This window comes from Macaca fascicularis, chromosome X (assembly GCF_037993035.2).
Source record: "Macaca fascicularis isolate 582-1 chromosome X, T2T-MFA8v1.1".
In the NCBI taxonomy this organism is placed as follows: Eukaryota; Metazoa; Chordata; class Mammalia; order Primates; family Cercopithecidae; genus Macaca; species Macaca fascicularis.
Window position 1 is genome coordinate 44,781,027 of NC_088395.1, and position 16,086 is coordinate 44,797,112.

At 40.2% G+C, this 16,086-nt stretch overlaps 1 protein-coding gene across 1 annotated transcript; it reads left to right on the forward strand.

Moving 5' to 3' along the window:
- The first annotated feature begins 257 nt into the window (after nt 1-257).
- LOC135969332 (proteasome maturation protein) lies at nt 258-855 on the forward strand. Its single transcript, XM_065538789.2, has one exon. The coding sequence runs from the start codon at nt 330-332 to the stop codon at nt 753-755; it is 426 nt and encodes a 141-aa protein (XP_065394861.1). The 5' UTR covers nt 258-329; the 3' UTR covers nt 756-855.
- Nucleotides 856-16,086: the final 15,231 nt, after the last annotated feature.

The following is a 16,086-nucleotide window of genomic DNA, read 5'->3' on the forward strand; positions in this document are numbered from 1 at the left end:
TCCCTTAGAATATAGATGCCAAAAATCTCAACAAAATACCAGCAAACCAAATTCAGCAACATATAAAAAGAATTATATATCATGACTAAATGGGATTTATCCCAATAATGTAAGGTTTGTTTAACATCTGAAAATCAGTTAATATAGTAACACGCCATATCGGTGCAATAAAAAACAAACACACATGATCATTTCAACAAACACAGAGAAAGCATTTGACAAAATTGAACACCATTTCATGATTTAAAAAAAATAAAGGGAAACGGAAGTGAGCCGCGGGGTCGACTGACGGTAACTGGGCAGACAGGCTGTTCGCAGAGCTGCTGAAGATGAATGCCAGGGGACTTGGATCTGAGCTCAAGGACAGTATTCCAGTTACTGAACTTTCAGCAAGTGGACCTTTTGAAAGTCATGATCTTCTTCGGAAAGGTTTTTCTTGTGTGAAAAATGAACTTTTGCCTAGTCATCCTCTTGAATTATCAGAAAAAAATTTCCAGCTCAACCAAGATAAAATGAATTTTTCCACACTGAGAAACATTCAGGGTCTATTTGCTCCACTAAAATTACAGATGGAATTCAAGGCAGTGCAGCAGGTTCAGCGTCTTCCATTTCTTTCAAGCTCAAATCTTTCATTGGATATTTTGAGGGGTAATGATGAGACTATTGGATTTGAGGATATTCTTAATGATCCATCACAAAGTGAAGTCATGGGAGAGCCACACTTGATGGTGGAATATAAACTCGGTTTACTGTAGTAGTGTGCTGTTCGTGGAAACTGAGGGCTGCATCTTGTTTATAGTCGTCTTTGTACTGTAATTTGATGTACACAACATTAAAAGTACTGACACCTGAGAATTTCTGCTCAAGTAGCATCAGTGATCATTTAAAATTTGGGGGCATCTTTGGTTTACAGCCATGTGACAATTAAAAGCACTAAAGGGGGATCATGTTAAAGCTCTTAAATTATATTAAAACAATAGCCTTTGTCTTTAAAAAAAATGTTGCTCATGAATATTATAAAATGATCTACAGGTTTCAATTCAACCTGTTTTCTAAGTTTTCTGTAAACTTAGTTTTGAATAAGCATAAGCATTTGAGTCTGTAAACTTTGTAGTAGCATCTTTCAGAATAAACATTTTTAACTGAAAAAAATAAAAAATAAAAATAAATAAAAATAAAAAATAAAAAAAATAAAAACACTCAGGAAACTGGAAATAGAAGAGAACTTCCTCATTCTAATAAAGGGCATCTAGAAAAAAAACACAGCTAACATCTTTTTTATTTTTTATTTTTTACTTTTTGAGATGGAGTCTCACTCTGTTACCCAGGCTGGAGTGCAGTGGTGCGATCTCGGCTCACCACAACCTCTGCCTCCTGGGTTCAAGTGACCCTCCTGCCTCAGCCTCCCAAGTAGCTGGGATTACAGGCTCCTGCCACCATGCCTGGCTAATTTTTTGTATTTTTAGTAGAGACAGGGTTTCACCATGTTGTCCAGGCTGGTCTTTAACTCCTGACATCAGGTAATCCACCTGCCTCGGCCTCCAAAGTGCTAGGATTACAGGCGTGAGCCATTGTGACGGACCTGCTAACATCATATTTAATGATGAAAGACTGGCTGCTTTCTTCCATCAGGAACAAGACAAGGGTGTCTGCTCCAGTCATTTCTATTCAATATTGTACTGGATGTTCTAGCCAGGGCAATCATAAAAGAAAAATAAAATAAATAAATAAATAAATAAATGCAATCGTATTTTTCTATACTTACAATAAACAATCTGAAATGGAAGTTATGAAACAGTTCCATTTACACGATCACAAAAAAAATAAATAACTTGGAAATAAATAACTTAAAAAAGTGCAAAATTTTTACTGTGAAATCTATAAAATAATGTCAAAAGAAATTAAAGATGCAACTAAATGGGAAAACATCTTATGTTCATGTTGTTTTTCCAATAAATTGTGCTGGGACAACTGGATATATACATACAAAAGAATAAAGTTAGACCCTTAGCTCACATCATATATAAAAATTAACTCAAAAAATGATCAAATACCTAAATGTAAGAGTTAATACTATAAACTCTTAGAAGAAAATATAGGAATAAACCTTCATTCACGACCTGATATTTAGCAATGAATTCTTAGTTATGGCACCAAAAGCATGAGTGACAAAAGAAAAAAATAGACAAATCGGACTTCATCAAAATTAAAAACTTCTGTGCTCCTAAAAAGCACCATCAGAAGGTAAAAAGACAACACACAGAATGGGAGCAATCTCTTCAAATCATATATCTGACATGGAACTTGCATCTAGAATATATAAAGAGCACTCACAACTCAATAATAAAGAGCAACCCAACTTTCTAGCAGTGTGAGAATGGACTAAAGGATCCTTCAAGTTACAAAGGATCTGAATAGAGATTTCTCCAAGGAAGATATATACATGGCCCAATAAACACATGAAAAGATGCTATCATTAGTCATTAGGGAAATATAAATCAAAACCACACCCACTTGGATGGCTATAGTCAAAAAATCAGCTAATAACAAGTACTGACAAGGATGTATTTGGAGCCTTTATATGTTACTATTTAGCAGCTGCCTTGCTAAAAAATTTGGCAGTTTCTCAAAATGTTAGTCATAGAATTATCATAGGACCTGGCAATTTACTCCTAGTTATATACTCAAGTGAAATGAAAATGTACATCCACACAAGAACTTGTACATGAATGTTCATAAAAGTATTATTCATAAAAGCCAAAGGGTGGAAGCAGCCCAAATGTTCATCAACTGATGAATGGATAAACAAAATGTGATATATCCATATGATGGAATATTATTTGGTCATGTAAAGGAATGGAGTACTAATATATGCAACAACATGGATCAACCTGAAAGATTATGCTAAATGAAAGAAAACAGTCACAAAAACTACATATTGTATTTCATTTAGATGAAATTTCCAAAATAGGCAAATCTATAGAGACAGAATGTAGATTAGAGGTTATTTAGGGTTGGGGTGGGGGATATTAGATAGGAGAGCAATAGCTAAAGGTTACAGGATTTCTTTTTGAAGTTATAAAAATGTTCTAAAATCAACTGTAGTGATGGTTTCATACATCTGTGATTACACTAACAAACTAAAAATTGTATACTTTAAATGGGTGAGTTGTATGGTATGTTATTTATATTTCAATGAGGCTGTTAATAATCAACGGCAAACAGCCAGACGCAGTGGTTCATGCCTATAATCCCAGCACTTTGAGAGGCCAAGGCAAGTGGATCACCTGAGGTCAGGAGTTCGAGACCAGCCTGGCCAACATGGTGAAACCCCATCTCTACTAAAAATACAAAAATCAGCCGGGCATGGTGGTGCATGCCTGCAATCCCAGCTACTCGGGAGGCTGAGGCAGGAGAATCACTTGAACCCAGGAGGCAGAGGTTGCAGTGAGCCAAGATTTTGCCAGTACACTCCAGCTTAGGTGACAGAGCAAGACTCGGTCTAAAAAAAAAAAAAAGAGCAAATGTAACGGTACTTCAGGAGAATTTGGTGGTCTAAATAATGCACAGATTTGTTTGTCACAGTGAGCAGCAACACACAGAAACCCTGAAACTAATTGGTCAGAAACTAATAGTTCATTCATGCTGCTATAAAATACCTGAGACTGGGTAATTGATAAGAACAGAAGGTATTCCCTATGGATCTGGACTCTGGGAAGTTCAAGATCTAAGTGCCAGTAGATTCAGTGTCTGTAAGGGCTGTTCTCTGCTTCCAAGATGGCACCTTGTTGTTGCAAGCCCTTATGACTTAATCATTTCCCTGAAGTCCTCACCTCTTAATACCATTACCTTGGAGTTTAAGTTCCAACATGTGAATTTTGGAGATACACATACATTCAAACCGTAGCACTGAGTGTGCTTTGGGAACTGGGTTAGGCATGGATACCCGTGCCATCTCCCTACTCCTCTTCTGCCACCAGAAAATATATCACTTGTTTATACACCCAACTTTTATTAAACTTTTAGCTTTATTTCTTTTATTTAATTTTAAAATAAGGTCTTGCTCTGTTATTTTGATTGGAATGCAATGGCACGATCATAGCTCACTGCAGCCTTGAACACCTGGGTTCAGAAATCCTCCCACCTCAGCTTCCCAAGTAACTGGAACTTCAGGTACGTGCCACCAAGCCTGGCTAATTTTTGTTATTCTTTTATTTTTTAGAGATAAAGTCTCATTGTGTTGCCCAGGCTGGTCTCAAACTCCTGGCCTCAAGCAATCCTCCTGTCATCGCCTCCTGAGTAGCTGAGATTATAGGTGTGAGCCACCACACCCAACTAAACTTTTAATTTTCAGTAAATGATTTGCCTTTGGTAGTGGGAACACAAAGGACTTCTGAAACTCCCTGTCTGACAGGGTAGTCAGACATAAATAACCTTTATAGGGCCCAATAATACAATCTCAGAATTTGTGAACAAGGTCAAATAAAAGTCACCCTCTGAGCAAAAAAATCAACATAAAATAAATCAGCTTAGCCATGTGTAGAAGTTGCCTAACAGATGGTTTATAAATGTGCTATTGATAGAGATACTTGGAAACCATCGGAGTCAGATGCAATAAACAAAGACCAGGCCGGTAAGACTGAGGGGTCACATCCCTGAGACAGGCTCTGAGTTCTCTGCAAGCCTTTCTATTTATCATCAGAAGGCCATATTTGCATGAATTAGTCTGAGGACACCCTCCGCACTCCTGGGTTAGGCCTCTGATCTACCCAGGAACTTTCTCTTATCTTCCTTTGGCTTGTCATTTCGTATCTTTCAGCTCCAGTACCCAATTTGTGTCACACCTCCAACATCCCTTTTGCCTCTTGAAGTAAGCTTGACATCTTATGCAGATTTTTGCAGCATCCCACCCTCAACCCAGATCTTGTCTTTACACTAATAGGCCATCTTTGTCTTGCTCTGGTACCTGATGCATATGGAGCAATGAGGAAGCATCCTCAGGAAAGCCTTCCTGGAATGTGAGTAATCTGCTTAATAGCTTTGTTTAAAGTGAATGATGAGTCAATAGCATGGGGATATTCTGCATGGAGTGTAGAAAAAGAAGAGAGCCAAGAGCCAAAGATTTGTGGAACTTCAGGATGATCCAGAGATGAGCTATTCTCCTGACTGTCTGGCCTGGGTGTTCTGGAACTTTTGGCAAACACAACTCTGGAGTGGGAATGACTCTGTTAGGTGACAGTGGCTTTATGACAGCAGTCATTTGAATCATCTGATTTCTTGCGGTCTGACTCCCATGCTCACCCAATAATCATCTGCTGGTATAGTCACTTGACCTCCCAGATACCCATTTCTACAAGGAAAAGAATGTGCTGACCAACCGTGAGTAGTCCTGATTACTTGATGTTCTGTTCCTTACTACAATTTAATAAATTGGCATTTTGGCCCCTAGTGAGTGAGTTGTCCCCTGAATGTAATTGCCTCTGGGTTCAGTGCTGAACTCCCGTGTCCTGGCCTTCAAAGCAAATTCTATCACCCACTGGAAAGATTCGCCAGCCTTTCTGAAGTTTCTATTAAATGTAACCACTGTTATTTCACGAGAAATGTAGTCTAGTGGGTTATAAACTAAATGCCAGGAAGGCATGGACTGAGAGTGATTTCTACATCTTGGAAGGAAAGAAGTGGGAAATGAAAAAACTTCACAGAGTAAATACTTGAGCTGTTAAAGGGTTTTCATTTGGCTTAATGATTTGAGAATCGTTTTTCTAATTATAAAAGTAATACATGTTTAATGTTGCAAAATATGGGTAACATAGGAAAGCATAAATAGAAAAAAAATTAAAAGATGATTAAGATTTAGACAGCTGAAGAAGTGAAGGCATTCTTTTTTGATGACTTGCAATAAATTTTTCTAACATAGGCTGCACTCAATCACTCAATCCCAGACCAAAAACTCACTGACATATCAGAGTGGGCTGAATTCAAATAAAGGCAAAAATTAAAGCTTTGTGGCTAACACGGTGAAACCCCGTCTCTACTAAAAAATACAAAAAACTAGCCGGGCGAGGTGGCGGGCGCCTGTAGTCCCGGCTACTCGGGAGGCTGAGGCAGGAGAATGGCGTAAAAACCCGGGAGGCAGAGCTTGCAGTGAGCTGAGATCCGGCCACTGCACTCCAGCCTGGGCGACACAGCGAGACTCCGTCTCAAAAAAAAAAAAAAAAAAAAAAAAAAAAAAAATTAAAGCTTTGACTTTATGTGGATTGATTTCTGAGTTCAAACCTTTTATCTCATTTTTCTTCAAATAGTAGCCCATAGATCCACTGGCATCAGAACCACCTGGGAGGCTGGGTGCGGTGGCTCACGCCTGTAATCCTAGCACGTTGGGAGGCTGAGGCAGGTGGATCACCTGAGGTCAGGAGTTTGAGGCCAGCGTGACCAACATGGTGAAACCCCGTCTCTACTAAAAATACAAAATTAGCCGGGTGTGGTAGCACACGCCTGTAATCCAGGCCACTTGGGAGGCTGAGGCAGGAGAATTGCTTGAACCCAGGAGGCGGAGGTTGCAGTGAACCAAGATCCCGCCACTGCACTTCAGCCTGGACAACAAGAGTGGAACTCCGTCTCAAAAAAAAAAAAAGAAAGAAAGAAAGAAAGAAAAGTTGTGCGGTGGGAGGGTGGGAGGAGGAGGGAGGGATAGCATTAGGAGATATACCTAATGTAAATGACGAGTTAATGGGTGCAGCACACCAACATGGCACATGTATACATATGTAACAAACCTGCACATTGTGCACATGTACCCTAGAACATAAAGTATAATTTTTAAAAATAATAAAATTTAAAAAAAAGAAAGAAAAGAATCACTCAGGGAAAACTTGTTTGAAAATGCAGATTCCTGGGTCCACCGATGACCTACTGAATGAAACTCCCTGAGGGTGGAACCAATAACCTACAATTTAATATACTTTTTCAGAGAGTCTTATGCACACTAGCATTTGGGAACCACTTTGAAAAAATCTTTTTGGGGTGGTGAAAATGATGGTTTGGTGATGTGAATGTGGGTACTTCAAAACATATCTGAAGGAATTGGAACCCTTGTGCATTACTGGTGAGAATGCGAAACGGTGCAGTGGCTGTGGAAAATTATATGGATATAACTCTGAAAATTAAATATAAAATTACTGCGTGAGCCAGCAATCCCACTTCTAGGTATATAGCGAAAAGAAATGAAAGCAGGGACTCAAAGAGATATTTGTACACCGATGTTATTAGCAGCGTTATTCACAATAGCCAAAAGTTGGAATCAAGCCAAGTGTCCATCAACAGAGGAATGAATAAACAGGAAAAGTGGTATGCACCTACAGTGGAGTATTATTCAGCCTTAAAAATGAAGGAAGTTCTGACACATGCGACAATGTGGATGAACCTCGAAGATATTTATGCTGGTGAAATAAGCCAGACACAAAAGGACAAATAAAGTTTGATTCCACTTACATGAGGCACCTAGAGGCTGACTGAATTTGACTAAATTCATAGAGACAGAAAGTGGAATGGCGGTTGCCAGGGGCTGGAAGCAGGGCAGAATTGGGGAGTTAGTGTTAAATGGATATGGAGTATTATTTGGGGAACATACAAAAAAGTTCAGGGATGGATGGTGTGACCATTGCACAGTAATATGAATGTGCTCAATGCCATAAAACTATACACTTAAAAATTGGCTAAAATGATAACTTTTTTTTTTTTCCAGATGGAGTCTCGCTCTGTCACCCAGGCTGGAGTGCAGTGGAGTGATCTTGGCTCACTGCAAACTCTGCTTTCTGGGTTCAAGGGATTCTTCTACCTCAGCTTCCCAAGTAGCTGGAACTACAGATGCCTGCAATCATGCTCGGCTAATTTTTGTATTTTTAGTAGAGACGGAGTTTCACCATGTTGGTCAGGCTGGTCTCGAACTCCTGACCTCAGATGATCCGCCCACCTCGGCCTCCCAAAGTGCTGGGATTACAGGAGTGAGCCACCATGACCAGCCTAAAATGATAACTTTTAACTTTTTTTTTTTTTTTGAGACAGTGTCCCTCTGTCACCCAGGCTGGAGTGCAGTGGTGTGATCTCTCTCGGCTCATTGTAACCTCCACCTCCCAGGCGCAAGCGAATCTCGTGCCTCAGCCTTCCAAGTAGCTGAGATTACAGGTGCCCACCACCACGCCCAGTTAACTTTTTTTTTTTTTTTTTTTTTTTTTTAGTAAAGACGGTTTCACCATGTTGGCCAGGCTGGTCTCCTGACCTCAAGTGATCCACCACCTCGGCCTCCCTATGTGCTAGGATTACAGGCTTGAGCCACCGCACCTGGCCATTTCTAACTTTTATAGAGTTATGTATATTTTGCTCCAGTTAAAACACACACACACACGTGCCTGTGACCAGCAATTCCTTTGCTTTACCTGAAATGGAAATAAAAAAGGCTTTCACCAAGAAGTGACCACAGAAATGTGGGTCACGTTCAAGCTCAGATGCAGAAGGTTATAACCATCTCACAAGGTATCTTGCATCCAGCCTTATTGGAAGATAAGGGTTTCCAGTTTACTTTACATTGTGATTTAAAATGTTCAGCAAACTAACACAGAAACAGAAAACCAAATACCACATGTTTGCACTTATAAATCTGAGCTGAAGCCTGGGCGCGGCGGCTCAAGCCTGTAATCCCAGACTTTGGGAGGCTGAGGAGGGCGGATCACCTGAGGTCAGGAGTTTGACAACAGCCTGGCCAACGTGGTGAAACCCCGTCCCTACTAAAAATATAAAAATTAGCCAGGCGTGGTGGCAGTTCCAGCTACTCGGGAGGCTGAGGCAGGAGAATCGCTTGAACCCGAGAGGCGGAGGTTGCAGTGAGCTGAGATCTCGCCACTCCACTCCAACCTGCCTGGGTGACAGAGTGAGACCCCGTCTAAAAATAAATACAAAAAATTTAAAAATAAAAAATAAGGCAGGGTGCGGTGGCTCACGCCTGTAATCCCAGCACTTTGGGAGGCCGAGGTGGGCAGATCACGAGGTCAGGAGGTCGAGACCATCCTGGCTAACACGGTGAAACCCCGTGTCTACTAAAAATACAAAAAATTAGCCGGGCCTGGTGACCGGCGCCTGTAGTCCCAGCTACTTGGGAGGCTGAGGCAGGAGAATGGCGTGAACCCGGGAGGCGGAGCTTGCAGTGAGCCGAGATTGCACCACTGCACTCCAGCCTGGGCGACAGAGTGAGATGCCATCTCAAAAAAAAATTAATTAATTAATTAAAATTAAACGGCAGCTGCATGATGAGAACACATGGACACATAGTGGGGAACAACACACTGGGGCCTGTTTGAGGGTAGGGTGGTGGGAAGAGGGAGAGCATCAGGAAGAATCGCTAATGGTTGCTGGGCTTAATACCTAGGTGATGGGTTGTGTTGTGCAGCAAAGCACCATGGCACATGTTTACCTTTGTAACAAACCTGCACATCCTGCACATGTACCCCTGAACTTAAAATAAAAGTTGGAAGGAGAAAATTAAAGTGTTCATTCAGGGCTGCAAATCTAGATTTTGTGAGTGAAAAGTTACCAATGTCCCTGATCGGCCCAGCATGACAGGAATTATAGTCCTGAGCTCAAAGCAGAAACAAAAGCCCACAAAAGAATGCTGCTTTTTTCTAGTATTTGAAAACCTTAGCTAACAGTTATATTAAGCTGGAAATACTTATGTCTTCTACTAAAAATCCCTAGATTTAGAAACCCAATGTTGTTCTCAGGGCATCATTGGTTGATGCCAATCCATATTTTCCCTCTTCTTTACTGTTGGGAAACTGACCAATTTTACTACATATAAGGGGCAGATTCAAGTGGTTTGCAAGCTATTTAGAGTAACTTTTTGACAAGTGTAGGCTGCTTTAGCAAAAAGCTTGGGAAGGCTATAGGCAGAGTCAATGGAGAAGTTTTAAACTCAATAAATCATAATACAATCTCACTAAAAACTCTGAATTATGGATTTCTGAGACTTGAGATTCATTTCCTCAAATGCAAGAATAAGAGGCAGACCATGCCACAGCAGATCATGGCAGACCTCTTTTAATGTAATGATACATATCTGTTTTTGTTTTCAGAATCTGCCCTTATTGTCAAATCCAAATATCCCTCCCAGTTTGTTGAACCATATTCCCCTTCTATCTGCCAGCCTTGGGCAGATTAAACCCCTGAGCCTCATATAAGAAGGCTCCGACATGGGAAAATACTCTCACTACATTGTTAACTCAAATAAATAAATGTAAAATAGGAATGGACTATACAGTATGTGCCAGTCATTTTTTTTTTTTTTTTTTTTTTTTTTTTTTTTGAGATGGAGTCTCTCTGTCTCCCGGGCTGGAGTGCAGTGGCGCGATCTCTGCTCACTACAAGCTCCACCTCCCGGGTTCCCGCCATTCTCCTGCCTCAGCCTCCCGAGTAGCTGGGACTACAGGCGCCCGCCACCACTCCCGGCTAAATTTTTTTTATTTTTAGTAGAGACAGGGTTTCTCCATGTTGGTCAGGCTGGTCTCGACCTCAGGTAATCCACTCGCCTCAGCCTCCCAAAATGCTGGGATTACAGGTGTGAGCCACCGCGCCTGACTGGTTTGCCTTTCTCTAATGATTGGTGATATTGAGCTTTTTTTCATATGCTTGTTGACCACATGCATGTCTTCTTTTGAAAAATGTCTGTTCCTGTTCTTTGCCCACTTTTTAATGGGGGTGTTTGTTTTTTTCTTGCAAATTTGTTTAAATTTCTTATAGATGCTGGATAGTAGACCTTTGTCAGATGCATAGTTTGCAAATATTTTCTCCCATTCTGTAGGTTGTCTGTTTACTCTGTTGATTGTTCTTTTCCTGTGCAGAAGCTCTTTAGTTTAATTAGATCCCATTTGTCAATTTTTGCTTTTCTTACAATTATTTTTGGTGTCTTTGTCATAAATTCTTTGCCCGTTCCTGTATCAAGGATGGTATTGCCTAGGTTGTCTTCCAGGGTTTTTATAGTTTTGGGTTTTACATGTAAGTCTTTAATCCATCTTGACTTGCTTTTTTATATGGTGTAAGGAAGGGGTCCAGTTTCAATCTTCTGCATATGGCTAACCAGTTATCCTAGCAGCATTTAGTGAATAGGGAGTCCTTTCTCATTGCTTGTTTTTGTCAGCTTTGTCAAAGATCAGATGGTAGTAGGTGTGCAGATTTATTTCTGGGCTCCCTATTCTGTTCCATCAGTCTATGGTGTCTGCTTTTGTACCAGTACCATGCTATTTCGGTTACTGTAGCCCTGTAGTATAGTTTGAAGTCAGGTAACGTGATGTCTCCAGCTAGGCATGGTGGTACACACCTGTAGTCCCAGTTACTCGGGAGGCTAAGGTGGGAGGGTCTGTTGAGCCAGGAAGGCCAAGGCTGCAGTGAACCATGATCACGCCACTGCACTCCAGCCTAGGTGGCAGAGCAAGACCTTGTCTCAAGTAAACACACAAACAAATTAATTAATTAATTAATTAAATCAGAAGTGTTTGGGCTGGGCATGGTGGCTCACGCCTGTAATCCCAGCACTTTGGGAGGCTGAGGTCAGCAGATCACTAGGTCAGGAGTTCAAGACCAGCCTGGCCAACATGGTGAAACCCTGTCTCTACTAAAAATACAAAAATTAGCTGGGTGTGGTGGTGGGTGCCTGTAATCCCAGCTACTTGGGAGGCTGAGGCAGGAGAATCATTTGAATCCGGGAGGCGGAGGTTGCAGTGAGCTGAGATCGCACCATTGCATTCCAGCCTGGGCAATAGGGCAAGACTCTGTCACAAAAAAAAAAAAAAAAAAAAGAAGTGTTTGGCAGCCAAAAGCAAAAAAAACCTGTAACACTGTAGATAAAGATATTTTAGAGCATGAAAAATTACATTCTTGAACTGTTTCCTCAATCTTTCTATCTTAAGTTTGATATTTTTTGTTTGTTATGTACAACTCTATTTAAGAAAGTAATATATACTTGCTAAAGGAAAATTTGAAAACTCAGAGAAACACAAAGAAAAAGATTTTAAAATACCTGTAATCTTACCAGGCAGACATAACCACTGTTGCCATTTTGGTATATGCCTTCACATATTTTTGTATGTACATATGCAATAAAAGTATGTTATTTTTGTAGTCTGCTGCTTTTACTTATCAATATATCATAAATGCTGGGTTTTCTGAATCAATATCCCCCCAAAATGACTTTGCACTATTAAAGTGCCTAATAGCCTTAATTTAGCCTGTGTCAAAATTAGAAATGTTCTAATCAGGAGGAGCTAATTTAATGTATCTTTTCTCTATCTGTTCTATTTTTTGGAGAAAAAAAAACAAAAAAAAAAAACAAAAAATATCTTGACTTCTTCCTCTCTTCATTGAAGATCTTCCTATGACCTTATTTATGAAGCTATTCCAGCCAATGGAATTGGCTGTTATTATATTCACCCATATCAAGATGATTATTAATATTTGTGGTTAATATTTTATTAAATTTTAAACATTTTATCCAATAACTGATAAATAAAAGTAATGTTTGTGTTAACCAGAGGATATCTAACCTCATTTATAATCTAATCCTGGGCTGGGCATGACGACTCACACCTGTAATCCCAGAACTTTGGGAGGCTGAGGCAGGAGGATCACTTGAGGCCAGGAGTTCAAGATCAGGCTGGGCAATACAGCAAAACCCCATCTCTATTTTTTTCACTTTTTTTTTTTATCTTTTTTTTTTTTTTTTTTTTGAGACAGTCTCAGTCTATCCCCCAGGCTGGAGTGCAGTGATGCGGTTCAGCTCACTGCAACCTCCACCTCCCGGGTTCAAGTGATTCTCATGCCTCAGCCTCCCAAGTAGCTGGGATTACAGGTGCCTGCCACCATGCCCAGCTAACTTTTGTATTTTCGTAGACATGGGGTTTCACCATGTTAACCAGGCTGGTCTCAAACTCCTGACCTCAGGTGATCTGCCCGCCTCGGCCTCCCAAAGTGCTCGGATTACAGTCGTGAGCCACAGTGCCCAACTTAATCTTTTTCTTTTTTTTTTTTTTTGAGACAGAGTTTCACTCCTGTTATCCAAGCTGGAGTGCAATGGCACAATCTGGCTTACAGCAACCTCGGCCTCCCAGGCTCAAGCAGTTCTCCTGCCTCATCCTCCAGAGTAGCTGAGACCATAGGTGTATTCCACTGCACCCGGCTAATTTTTTGTTTTTGTTTTTGTTTTTAGAGAGACAGGGTTTTACCATGTTGGGCAGACTGGTCTCGAACTCCTGACCTCAAGTCATCCGCCCGTTTCAGCCTCCCAAAGTGCTGGAATTACAGGCCTGAACCACTGCGCCCAGCCAATTTTTTAAATCTTTTCTTTCTTATGACATACAATGTTGTCATTTTTTAACGTTCTCTATTTTTTAAAATAAAAATAAAATCTACCTACGTTGACGGAGGATTTGCTGTTGCTCTTTTGTTCTTGAACAAATCACTGAGGGACTCAAGAAGGTATGCCTATTCTTTCCAGAAAGTTTGCTACTCTGTAGAAGTCTAAGCCAAGCTCTAGGATTAGAACTCCACAAGTTTATCCCTATCTTCACCTTCAAGCCCCTGATTAACTGATCCATGTTAGAAGAATATCTGGGCTTCTCTGTTGTTTATCTCCAAGACTCCTAACTCCTGTATTCACCTGCTAAACAGGAAGAATCTATCACGTACCATGTTTTGTAGTAGGTGCTATGCATGAATTAGAGAAAGCTGCTGATGTCTGCGTTTGGAAATCCTCAGGTTCATGATAAACTTTGAGTATTTAATCTGTTGGTGTTTTTTTGTTATGTTTTGTTTTTTGTTGTTGCTGTTGTTTGTTTTTTTTTCTGGTCTGTGGTAAGCTGAATAATAACCTCCCAAAGACAGTCCATCCTAACCCCTGGAGCCTATAAATATGTCACGTTCCATGGTAAAAACGGACTTTGCAGGTGTGATTAAGGTTATGGACTTTAAGATAGGGAACTCATCCTGAATTATCTGAATGGGCCCAATCTAATCACATGAGCTCTTAAAAGCAGAGAGCTTTCTCTGGCTGGAAGCAGAAGAAAGACATGGGCAGAAGTCAGAGAGATTTGAAGCATAAGAGGGATTCGACCTACCATTGCTAGAGAGAGCCACATGGAAAGCATGAAAAGGAATGCAGGCAGCCTCTAGCAGCAAAGACCAGCTCCTGACTGACAGCAAGGAAATGGGGATCTTAGCCCTTACATCACAAGAAACTAAATTCAGTCAACAGTCCAAATGAGATTGAAAGTGGATTATGTCCCAGAACCTCCAGAAAGGCTCTGCCAAAACCTTGCTTTGGCATTGTGAGACCCTAAGCTGAAGACCCGGTTGAACCAAGCTATTCCCAGATTTTTGACCTACAGAGCTGTAATAAATGAACGTTGTTTTAAGCCACTAAATTTGTGGTATTCTGTATGGCTGTCAAAACTAACATGTGGCCTGTAATTAAAATCTACCCTTTTCTCAAAATCTACCTTTGAGAAATAAGGTCCATTTTAAAAATTATTAGGTTAAAAATAGAGTTCTTGGTCTGCACAGTGGCTCACGCCTGTAATCCCAGCACTTTGGGAGGCCGAGGCAGGTGGATTACCTGAGGTCAGGAGTTCGAGACCAGCCTGACCAACAAGGTGAAACCCCATCTCTACTAAAAATACAAAAGTTAGCTAGGCGTGGTGGCAGGAGCCTGTAGTCCCAGCTATTCGGGAGGCTGAGACAGGAGAATCGCTTGAACCCAGGAGGTGGAGGTTGCAGAAAGCCGAGATTGTGCCACTGCACTCCAGCCTGGGCCACAGAGCAAGACTCTGTCTCACAAAAAAAAAAAAAAAGTGTGTATATATATATTTATTTATTTATTTTTATATATATTCCAATTCAAGGACTTTATATACTGTCTATTATTATCTTTGTGTGTGAAAGGGGATGAGAATATGTAAGGTTACTTCAAAATGATATTGATACGTCATTCTGAAACACAGAGAAGCTTTAGATTCCAATCTCATTATGCAAGGTGGCAGTTTTCCTCTTCCTCATTCCAACAAAGTCAGAGCCTATTGAAATGCAATCTAAGCCAGATAGAAATTAAGAGACAGAGTTAAGAAGGATTCCCAGAAACAAGAAGCAGCCAGTTTGCAGGCAGCCAATTTCAGAGGTCAATACATCGACTGTGTGTATCTTTTTAGATCATCATATTCTGCTTCAGGCTTTGATGTGGTCAGAGAAAAGAAGCCACAAAGAAATACATCAGGGGCGCCCTAACGATGTGCAACGTGGGCTGTGGGTGGCCCAAACCCACAGCGATGCTTCCTTGTTATTACTACTAATTGCTTAGCATCATTGGATGGTCGCCTGATGTGTGTGAGATCATTTGGGGAATAAAAATGTTTTGAACACTGACATAGAAGCAAATTTTTCTGATCTGTGTTATTTTTATGATGTTCCTTGTATGCACAATTGTGACCAAACTCATGTTTGCTTTGGTTTTTGAGATTTCTCAGGTAGGCATTAAGGAAGATGCATTCAATTATTTGAAATGTTTATTGAAAAATACAAACGCCCTAATATGCCCTGTCCCAGGAGCCACATTGGAAAAATCCTATAAAATGTAATTAAAATTGATACAGAACTGTATTTATATAGTCTGCAATTCCAGGTATTCCCAGTGAGGGTACGACTAGACACAAAGTTGGAACATATTAAATAGATTATTTATTTAAAGTGTTAGGATGGATGATCATATAACACAACTCCATGTGAGACAAACACAATCCTATTAAGATTATGCATGCAACAGCCAAATCTGAAATAATAAGATTTCTTAAATATATTTGAAATAGTAAAATTACCGTTATTGTCTTTGTATCACATTTATAATTTTGCATTACTTTCAATCTCTACTATTGCCTTTAGCCATTGTAATATTAGTAAGTAGCAGCTTCAAAAAACATATCGCATTAAAAAGGAAAAATGGTAATTTTACTAAGGGGAAATATGGAGGTTAACTCCTTTTTTTTTTTTTTTTTTTTG

Bases quoted from the DNA above. Each gene is read 5' to 3' on its own strand.
- LOC135969332 (XM_065538789.2), top strand. From the start codon at position 330: ATGAATGCCAGGGGACTTGGATCTGAGCTCAAGGACAGTATTCCAGTT.